The sequence below is a fragment of the Elephantulus edwardii genome, unplaced genomic scaffold (assembly GCF_000299155.1).
Source record: "Elephantulus edwardii isolate Elephantulus edwardi_28Jun2011 unplaced genomic scaffold, EleEdw1.0 scaffold00052, whole genome shotgun sequence".
Taxonomy (NCBI): Eukaryota; Metazoa; Chordata; class Mammalia; order Macroscelidea; family Macroscelididae; genus Elephantulus; species Elephantulus edwardii.
The window spans coordinates 3,549,040-3,560,531 of NW_006399802.1; the positions used below are offsets into that span (position 1 = coordinate 3,549,040).

The 11,492-nt window shown below is 36.9% G+C and overlaps 1 protein-coding gene across 1 annotated transcript in view; it reads left to right on the top strand.

The window, feature by feature from the left end:
* NCBP1 (nuclear cap binding protein subunit 1, 80kDa) overlaps positions 1-11,492 on the top strand; it is a 44,445-nt gene that overhangs the window by 21,082 nt on the left and 11,871 nt on the right. The window contains exons 9-15 of the mRNA XM_006886869.1: positions 1,588-1,685; positions 2,597-2,660; positions 4,120-4,230; positions 5,025-5,089; positions 8,026-8,088; positions 8,324-8,398; positions 10,665-10,768. Of these exons, the coding sequence (XP_006886931.1) occupies positions 1,588-1,685; positions 2,597-2,660; positions 4,120-4,230; positions 5,025-5,089; positions 8,026-8,088; positions 8,324-8,398; positions 10,665-10,768 (580 nt within the window). The remainder of the gene's footprint in view (positions 1-1,587; positions 1,686-2,596; positions 2,661-4,119; positions 4,231-5,024; positions 5,090-8,025; positions 8,089-8,323; positions 8,399-10,664; positions 10,769-11,492) is intronic.

The window sequence follows — 11,492 nt, forward strand, 5'->3', positions numbered from 1 at the left end:
TTGACTGTGTGGATCATAACAAACTGTGGCTGACTCTGAGAAGAATGGGAATCCCAGAACACTTGATTGTGCTAATGTGAAACCTATACTTGGACAAAGAGGCATTCGTCAGAACAAAGCAGGGAAACACTGCATGGTTCAAAATTGGGAAAGGTGTACGCCAGGGATGTGTCCTACCTCCATACCTTTTCAACCTGTATGCAGAGCAGATTATCGGGAGGCTGAGCTCTATAAGGAGAAGTGTGGTGTCAGGATTGGTGGAAGATCTGTTAATAGTCTGCATTATGCAGATGACACAACCCTGCTTGCTGAATCTGACAAGGACCTGAAGTGCTTGTAGCACAGGGTCAAGGACTGCAGCCTTCAGTATGGATTGAGGCTCAGTGTCAAGAAGACAAAGATTCTAACCACTGGACCAATTGGCACCATCAGGATGGATGGTGAAGAGATTGAGATTGCTAACAAGTTTAGTCTGCTCGGCTCCATGGTCAACACTCTTGACACCAGCAGCCAGGAAATCAAAAAAACGTATTGCAATGGGAAAGTCTGCTGTTAGGGAACCTCTCCAGGGTACTGAAGAGCAAAGGTGTCACTGTGGAGACTAAAGTATGTCTGATACAGGCTGTGGTCTTTGCAATCACTTGTTATGCATCAGAGAGTTGGACAATGACTAGGGAGGATAGAAGGAGAATTGATTCCTTTGAGCTGTGGTGCTAGAGAAGAGTATTGAATATACCATGGACTGCCAAGAAAACAAACAAATTGATCCTGGAGAGGGTTAAACCAGGCTGCTCCTTGGAGGCAAGGATTCTGGGGCTTCATCTGACATACTTTGGCCATGTTGTAAGGAGGGACAGCTCCTTGGAGAGGGACATCATGCTTGGACGGGTGGAGGGACAGCGTAGGAGGGGAAGACCCTCTATGAGGTGGATTGATTTCGTGACTGGGATAATCGGGATGGGTGTGTCATAGGCATTGCAATTGGCACAGGATAGAGCAGGGTTTAGGACTGTTGTACATAGGATTGCTATGAGTCATAAGCGACTCGATGGCACATAACAACAACAAGCTGTTAAAGATGTTTATTTAAAACATGTAGAGATTGCAGAGTCATCATTACGAGCCCCATTATATACTGAACCTCTTGGTTAGGCATATATTTTTTAAACATCGGGTAGATTATATTTTGCAGGTTTTTAAAAACGATCTATTGTAGACATCTTTCAGTGACTTCTGTCTGCATTTATGAGGAAAGTAATGAAATCTCAAGGTTAAAATAAACTATAAAAGGCCTTTAACATATATTCATTGTTTGTTTCAGCTAATTGTTATGTGAACTGATAGGTAGGTATGGTGTGTAATAGGATGGACATTGAAACCAGCAATCTGATTTTATTGTAGATGTAAATAAATAGCACATTGAAATTTGCTGAAATACAGAGTCTTAAATCTTCAAAATTATTATCCATAATGCTAAACTTAATGCTTTTCTTGAGGGAATAATGGGCACTCAAGTATTTATTGATACCAGTGGAAGAAAATACTTTTTCTATATCTGTAAATGTGTACATTTCTGTTTTCTTCCAGGGTCCTGTTATGCCAGGAAGTCATTCTGTGGAAAGATTTGTGATAGAAGAAAATCTTCACTGTATCATTAAGTCCCACTGGAAGGAAAGAAAGACTTGGTAAGATTATTTTCATGGTACGCTCTGAGAGAAGTTTTGGTTATGTGTTCGAAACTAAATAATATGTATAACCTATCTCCTTTCATACTTTGGGCATGTGCCTAGGAAAGGCTATTCCTTGGAATGGGATAGCATGCTTAGAAAGGTGGAGGGAGGATCAGCAAACGAAGACCCTTCACAAGATGCATTGACACAGTGACTGCGGCAGTGGGCTCAAGTAAATCAAGGACAATGAGGACAGCACAGGATAGGACAGAGCTCAGGTCTCCTTCCTGTTCATAGGACTGCTATGAGTTGTACTTGATAGCACCTAACAAGAAACCTACTTTCATAGGTTCAACTCTGACATATGGAGGCCCAGTAGAGTAGAACTCTCCATGGAGTTTCTGAGACTATTACACATATTGTAAAAGCAGATTGACTTGTCTTTTGCCTAGGGAGTAGGGTGAGTTCGAACCACCAACATTTTGGTTAGCAGCCAAACACTTAACCTATTGGACGACTAGAGCTTCTAATGATGTCTGTGTAAAGAATATAAGAATTCCTCTCTTTCTGACTCCCTGTCTTCTTATGACTAATGTCTATCTCTTCACCTTCATATACTCCTTTTCTAGGTGCTTCATAATAATGTACATATGTGCAGGCTTCTTTGTATAGGTATTTGCCATTTAAAGTTGATAGATGCCCTATCACTCTTTAGTATTATCAGACTGCTTTGATCTTCCAAGGAATTTTGTTTGCATTGGAAATTTCCTTGTAGAACAGTTTGGCCATAATTAAGTAAACCAACTGAAATACAGAACTTTGCAGAAGAGACTTCTTTATTATATCGAAACATACTGCTTTTGAAACAGTTTTGATTATTCATGTGTTTTTGTTTACTTACTAAGTGTGATTTACACTTTTTACAGTGCTGCACAGCTAGTAAGCTATCCAGGAAAGAACAAGATCCCCCTGAACTACCACATAGTTGAGGTATGCATAACACATTTCAAAGTTTCAGAATCTATCGTTTGCCTTTAAAGTACAGTCTATTCTTGGTGCTTCCTCCACCCCCCAAAATATACTTGTCACACACTGAAAAGTAACAGAAGAGCAAGGAAATTGCTGTCACTTTGGTGCTGTCTCGGCTGTATTAATTAGTAAAGAGAAGGTTGAAACTACTAGTCAAAATGGAATTTTGAGTTACTTGGCATAATGTTTATATAGTATGTCTTCTTTCACGGAAAGTTATCAAGGGTAATGTAAGTTACTTATAGCTCTAACAGCACATTGTCCACATAATGATTGTGTAAGTTGCTTAAAATACTTCTGAACATTTATATATTTTAGGCAGATAACCTACTTTTAACTGTTTTCATCTGACATTCTTACCACATACTCCTGAGTATATTATTCCCTATGTTACAGGTAAGGAGAAGTATGAACCCTTATATATACTTAGAAGTCAAAGGAGGGAGGTGATTTGCAAGTAATAACAGTAGAATTGCTTTTGACTCCATATTAAAGCAACAGAATATTAGTGTTCTATTAAACAACTTGTACAGAGACTTATATGCCCCAAAACCAAGTTTTTCACTTGGTACTCATGGGGATAGAATTCATCAAATGTGTTAAATATGTTAAAGTATTCATGAAATAGAGTACATAGACATAGGTATGATGTGTTACTAAGATTTAATTTATATTTGCATGGTTTTGGGTTTTTTTTAAAAAAGTTTGTATTTATCCTTTCTTTACAAAACTTGAGAATATGCTTAGGGTATAAATTTGACTCAGTAATCTATCTGTTGTAGAGTAAAATTTCAAGTGATGTTTTTATTTTGCAAGATATGTAGAAATCCATCATATTGAAGTACAGGAAAGGGAGGGTCATAGGGAGTGGTGAGAGCAGGGAATATAGACCAAAGCTTACAGTTACAGGCACCTGATCTGACCATTACATTCAGAGGGTGGAAAGCAATAGTTTCTGAGCAGATGATAAGACAAAGAAATCTTGAACTGCCAAGAGAATTTTTGGGTAACTGTTTTAAAATTATGTGTGCTACAGTATGTAACGAGTTAGTTGATAATCTTGTTTCCCATCCTTACCTTCTAATAAGTGTTCTTATTACTCGTAGTAATGAAATTGTAATGACACTAGTGAGTTCCTCAGTTCCTCTTGCTGTGTGAATCAACTTTGATAGCTCCAAAGTTCAAATTGTATACTTTTAGAGTATAGGCCAAGTGAGCATTGATCTTGTATACTACTGAATTATAGAAATGTAGATCTTTGTATTTTAAAAGATGCCATTTTAAAAATTAAAAAGTAATTCTCTCTTTTTTTCCCCATTTGAATGCAGAGCAGTTAGAGTCAGGCTTTAGCATGCTGAGGGCTTCTGGCAGTGGGAGCGCATAGCTAGTTGATAAGTTCTGACTCATGATTCTTTTCTAGGTGATTTTTGCAGAGCTTTTTCAGCTTCCAGCTCCCCCACACATTGATGTGATGTACACAACACTTCTCATTGAACTTTGCAGACTTCAGCCTGGTTCTCTGCCTCAAGTTGTATCCTTGTGTTTGTTTTTAAACTTTCTCTTTTTGGCTGTTGGCTTTAAAATACTGACATTTCTGCTTCCAGATTAAAAGCTTTCAATTCAGAAACAGTTTTTGTAATATATGTATATATATTAACATATTCAGTTCATGCTGTCAGTTGAAACCAGCTCATCGCTGACTCTAGCAGGTTTTCAGAGGCAGTAGATCACACAGGCGATTGTCCATATGCATGTGGGTGTCTGAAACATATATGTCTGTAAATATACCACTGTTTTGTTAAAGAACTTCAAGAAAATATTATGAAGAAGCTTGGTATTTTCAGTTTTACAGTGAAGAGAGAATGGGGGAAGTCATCTCCTCCTAAGCTAACATGGCCTTTCTTAGATCTCCTGGAGGTTAGAGGTTTGTTTGACTGATGAAAACCTGCTAAGTATTGCTTATAAAAACAGTGTTCTAACACTAATAAATAAATGGATATCTGCTCCAGAAGCATGGAGAATTTTTTCATTTTCACAGATGTATACAAATCACATTTATTATGTATCAGGAATTCCTCAAGTGTTAACTTCTCTGTCTTAGAAAACAATTTGGTTAGCAAGACATTTGTCTTCTCAAGATTTCCAAATTACTTTTTTCTTACTCACCAAGATAATCTATTTTACAATAAAGGGGGGGGGGAAGAGGTCAATTACATAAAAAGACCTTCTGAATTCTTAGTTATTGTAAAAACTTTTAGGAAGCATTCTTGGTTTTTCTGCTATACTTTAGGGGAAGGTAGTTTTTCCTTAATTTCCGATTCACAGCTTGCACAGGCAACTGAAATGTTATACATGCGATTGGACACAATGAATACTACATGTGTAGACAGGTAAGTGATTGCTTTATTTCCAGACCAAGTGTTCTTATATTTTTCTTTCTTTATCTTGAAACACAATTTGGTTAGCAACACATTGGCCTTTTTAAGAATTCCCAAGGTGATTTTTTTCTTAGTCACATCTCCAAAATAATACATTTCCCAAGAATAAAACATGTTTTCCGGTGAATTTTCTGTATTAAATATCCACAGTGAGGTTTTTACCATTTAATTCATTGTTTAAGTGTTTAGTCCTTTGATGGAGTTTTCTTTTTCTCCCTGTAATTGATTATGAGCTAGAGCTCTGGTGGCCTAGTGATAAGGGCTGTGCTGCTATCCCAAAGGCACATGGTTCAAATTCACCAGTTGCTTTACAGGAAAAGGATGGTCAAGTCTCCTCCTTTGCTATTTCTGTCTCTGAAAACTCCCTGGAGGGTCATTTCTGGGTCATTCCCAACTCAGCAGCACACAATGCTTTTAAAATAGGTTAAATAATGGAGGAGAAGAGTTTTTTTTTTTTTTTTTTTCTATAATTATATTTTATTAATTTTCATAAACATTTACAGAGATTTTGGGCTTCCACTCATTCATTGTTGCACTATTCTCTCTACCCTCCTCCCAGTTTGTTCTTGTCCAAATGCCACAGTGCTTGTCAAAGCCTGTTCTGATTAATCTTCTTTGTCAGTGTATCCTTTGCCATTCCCTATCACTCCTCCCTGAGAGAGACTTCACCCTGAGTCATAAGGAAAAGGGGACGGTGTATTCTCTTAGCTACTTCCTGCTGAAAAGGGACGCTGTGGGTTTCAGGGTGAAGATCTTCTCTCACTACTCTAAAGGGCCCCTTTGGCAGTAGGAAACACATAGACTATTATGGAGATTGATTTTGGAATTCAGATGCACTCTTATTGATTGTGCTTGGCTGTGCATGTACATATCCTTGAAGATGTATCATGGGGGTGTTGCAACCTAGAAGACACAAATTTGACTAACAAGTTATAAGTACATGAGTCCAAAAATTATGGAAAAGTAAAAGAAAAGATTCTTTCATTGTTTTACAAACCCTCCCCCAGGTCCGGAGGAGAAGAGTTTTATGTCGTATATTTTACACCATTTATGTATGCATTTTTATTTATGTGTGTATTTATCTATATATATAGTTACATATACACGCCTAATTTTAAAATAACTTCTACATTGAAAATCTTGTTAAGTCTGCAACTCCAAGACTAAGTTTACACAAAACGATCATATTAGAATTTTATAGCTCTGATAATTGGGTGCCCCTTTGAAGTCACAGTTTGGGAGAGATCCGAGTCACCATCTTTAGTACCTCATTTTGTTGCTTCATATTGTGCTTCATAGAGACGGCATTTTTTTGGCAGATTGAAATTTGAAGCAATTTTTATCAAGCAAGTCTGTTAACACCCTTTTCCAACAGTATGTGCTCTCTAGGTCACTTTTTTATAATTCTCAAAATATTTTAAGCTTTTTCATAATGCTGTTTACACTTAATACTCTACAGTATAGTGTATCTATAACTTTCATATGTAACAAAAAATCATGTGATTCAGTTAATTTTGGCATTTGTTTTCTTATGGTGATCTGGAACCAATTCTTTATTATCTCTGTCAGTTTCCAAATTGGACCAGAATAGATACTAAACTTTTTTCTTTATTGTCAGTGATCTTTTCATAGTCATTGTTAACATTTCATAACTAAAAAAATATTAAGGACCATCCTATGTAATTACCTTTTTATTGTGAGTAGTTTCAGTGATTGAAATAAAAATTATGTGAGTGATTCCTTTCTAGGAAATCTGTGATTTTTGTCCTATTCTACTTCCTGAAACGACTAGTTGTACTGGACAGTCCCCTTAAGCCATGTATTCTTTTTTTTTAAATTTTATTTTATTATTTTTGTGTGAGTATACCATCAAATCAGATCTGACTGGTACAGGAGGAGATTGTCCCTCCTTCCCCGGCAGAGCATCTGGTGGATTCTAACCGTGCGCCTCTGGGATTGTAGTTGCAGCTCCTTACCACTAGGCCACCAGAGCTCCCCTAAACCATGTATTCTGTAGATGCTTATCAGGTTCTTAGAAAGTTCATAGCATTGGACAATATACAGAAGTCAAACATGTTCTCTGCTAGCTTTGCCGCCAACCCAAAGGCACACAATTTGAAACTGCCAGCTGCTCCCTGGGAGAAAGGTGGGCTTCTCCTTCCATTCAGTTTCCTCTATCTAAGAACCAGCTGGAGGGTCAGTTCTGAGTCAGTTCAGACTCATTGGCACATCACAGCACTAACAAAATGCTCATTAGAAGCAAAGATGGTGAGACTGTCTCACACATATTTTGAGTATATTATCAGGAGAGACTAGTCCTTGGAAAAGTAGAGAGTCAGCCAAAAAAAAGGAAAAACCTCAATGAGATGGATTGACACAATGACTGGGACAAGTAAACACAGCACATATTGTGCGACTGTCTCAGGATCAGGCCTGATTTCATTCTGTTGCACGTAGGCTCACTATGAGTTAGAACTGACCCGTTGGCACCTAACAGTTACATACTGTGGTTCTGCCATTAGGTTTTATCTATAGTATTTGTCTTTATTGGCCTCCGTTTCATTGTCTACTACTATAGGAGAAATTAGTTCTTGGAAGATACAGTGAGATTTAAGTTCTGTAAGCATAATGTACCTGGCACAAAATAGACATACAAATGTTATTTGCTTAGGAAGAATAGTACTATTTGAAGGAATGAGGTAGAAGACTTAATTTTTGAAGGGGAAAAAGTTAATATTTGCATGGAAAGGATAAATCCATATTAGGAGGGTGCACTTTTCATATAAAATAAGGTTGTTGGTTTGTTTTTTTAAATGTTTGGAGTACTATTTAAGTTCTGTTATAAATTGCACTACTTATCCTCTTCTGCCCACCCTCCTTCAATACAGGTTTATTAATTGGTTTTCTCATCATCTAAGTAACTTCCAATTCCGCTGGAGTTGGGAAGATTGGTAAGTTGTGGTTTTTGTTTTATTCTTCCTCTGCACTTTCTAACAGTTTCTTTAAAACTGTTCATATTTAAAACTCTTAACATGGAAGCCGGCTTCATCATCTGAAATATTATGTGATTTGATGTTTTATTTAACTATAAATAATTTAAGTAGAAGGAAGCTCTTTGTGATTAGGTACAATTAGCTATAAGTGCTAATTTTATGTAAGAATTCATAAAACTTCATTTCCTATTAGGTCAGATTGTCTTACTCAAGATTGTGAAACTCCCAAACCAAAGTTTGTAAGAGAAGTACTGGAAAAATGTATGAGGTAAAGTCTTTGCTCTTCTTTAATTTAGGTCTCCTAACATAGCAGGTTGTTTCTCCTCCACACATGAGTGATATGTATCCAGAATATAATTTTTTAAAAATACAAATATTTGCATCTCCATTTTTTTTAAGTAATGGGTTTTTTTTAAAAATTTTGTATAAGTTTGCTCTCAAAATTAATGTACATTGTGTCTCACACTTTCTTTATTCATATTTTGTTTCATACAGTCATTCCCATGCATCATGTATTATAAAATCAATCACCATTGGACCTTGTCCATCATTAGGTAGTCTTTTCAGGTCCCCACTGCATCTTTCCCATTTGTTTCCCCTCTTCCTTCTACCCACCAAACTCCGAAACCCTGTGGTTTGCCCCTTACCCATCCTCATCCTTCCACTCCCACCCCTTCCCCTCTTGTATCCACATATATACTTTACTAGTAATCCTTCACATACAACAATAGTCTTATGCAGTATTTGTGCTCTCCAGTCTCTTCCAAGTTATGTAGTATTTTTTAAATTGTTGCTCCTGAGTGCTGCATGGTATTCCATTTTAAGCTGAAAAGATTAAGCACCCATTGCTATCTGGATTCTCCTGCGAACCAAAACAGAAAATTTTTTAATATCATACTTGGAAATAATTCAAATGTATAGAAAGTTTTCAGAATAGTATAAAGAACCCCACTTTCTGTACCTGGACTCCTTTGTTGTTAAGGTTTTGCTGCATTTCCTCTAGCACTCTTTTCCCTTCTTTTTCATCCATCAGTGATCTCTTTCTGAACTTTTAGAAGGTGTGTTGCAGCACAGTATCTTGGTCACTGTTCATTTCTATTATGTATGTTTCCAAAACAAAGATACTCTTCTGTGTAACCAAAATATATTCCTCCAAATCATGGCATCTGTTTTGGCACAATATGTCCATACAGTTGACAAAGGGATTAATATTTTGTCAGCTTCACTGCAACAATGACTTCTTTTCTGGTTCAAAATTCTTTCCAGGAATATGTCTCACATTTGTCATTCTCTTCACACACCTTCAGTCTTGACTTCTTTGGTATTCTTTATCTGTCTCTCATGTCCTGATCAGTTTTAAAGAGTATAAACCTTCACTGAGTTGCCCTGATACTTCCTCATGACCACACCTGGGTCCTGCATTATTGGTGCTTCATAGTCAGTATAGGAGACATAGGAATTCCACCACTGTGACGAAAGCCTTTATCTCTGGCTTATATGTCAGTGTCTGCCATGTTCCTCCACCATAAATTCACAATTTTTCCCTTTTGTAATTTAGTAGTATTTTGTGGAACATGTTCAGAGGTTACCCGAGAATCCTGTTCATTGGCCTTCCCCCAATAGCCTTAGCCGCCACAATCCCCATCATTATGACAATTACCAGATGGCAATTCTTTTGTTCTATTACTCCATTTCCATCTACATTTTCCAGCTCGCAGACTAATATAAAACTTCTTTTTGCCCCCCTTTTTTAATTGCATCAGTATACTATATCCCTTACTGTTATCATTTATTTTGGTGCTCATTTGAACCTGATTTGTCCAACGTTTAGTGCCCTTTTCCCTCTCCCCTCTCTCTCTCATCATTCCCATCATTCTTTGAGCAGTTCCACATTTTCTGAAACAAAATGTTCTTGGCTCATCCTGTGTTTTCCTTTCCCACTGTAGTACAGTGTGGCATTTAATAACCAAGATCTGGACACATGATGTTCTTGCCGTTATTGAGATGTCATTATTTCTAGGTCTGTTTAGTGAACATGTACACATAACCTCAGTTCACCTTAGTCCCTTCAGTTCTAACTCAGTATCTCATTCTTTCTTGCCTTCCCTTTGCAATGACTAGAAATACCTTTTCAGCCACAATGAAACCTTTCTCCCATTATCAAGATTTGCTTATTAATACAATTAATAATTGGTCTCTAAACCATTCAGAGGATCTCTTCCCACTGCCCTGTATGTTCTGGGCTGCCAGGGTAGCTCACATTGCTGCACAGCTCCCCAGACTCCTACCATCAGCAGCCCAAATCCTGACTATCAGGCTGATGAACTCACGACTCACATCTTGCTGCAGTTTGGAAGTAAACCTAAGCTTGGGTCTGCTGGCTTAGACAAATGCTTACAGAATTTATTTTCCCCCTTTATTTTCTTGAGTATTAGCTGCATTCTGGGTATTGGAGGTTTTGCTTTTCCAGATAAAATGTTATTGAAAAGTAGAACTGATAAAAGATACTTCACGAGGTTTTATTTGTATTGTAGGTTGTCTTACCATCAGCGTATATTGGATATTGTTCCTCCAACCTTCTCAACTTTATGTCCTGCAAACCCAACTTGTATTTATAAGTATGGAGATGAAAGTAGCAGTAAGTAATAAATAAAATTAAACTCTCTGTTTTCAGTGCAGGCCTGCTCTTAGATAATTTATTTAAGGTGGAGAGATCAAACTTTTTTCTTTTCCTGGGGTTGATTTGTAGTTTTCTCTATTTAAAAGGTGGTATAACACTAATGACTTGATCTTTATTTGCCCTGTGTTCATTCTGAGAATTTTACTGGTACCCTCTCATTATTATTGGCTTGTAATTATTTATATACTCTAATCTCTGACATTATTTTCATTAAGCTGCTAAGATTAGGATTTAGCAAGATGAACTTATACAAATGAAAATAAGTAGTTGTTAAGATGATAAAGATTACTGGAAATGCTTATCCTCTGACATCAGGTCTAGAGTGATGTGAGAGCACAGGTACATGTCAGCTGTTTGAGCAGAGTAGTCCTGCCTCTTCAAGTCAATTTTTAAGTGTCCACCAATGTTTATACTTCATGAAGTGAGATATTTTGTACGTTGGTGGTCACTGTAGAGTTAAGTGTGGAGTTTTTTAGTTCATCTTATCAGATGTTGTAGCAATTTTTTCCATCATCAGACACTCTCCTTTGTGTCTATATCCATGTTTTTCTCTTGTATCTGTAATTATATCTATTTTTTTTTAAATCAACTATTGGTCCCAGTGCTTTGCACATTTCTTTTTTTTTTTTTTTAATAATTTTAATGAACATTGACAGAGACTTTGGATTTCCATTTCTTCATT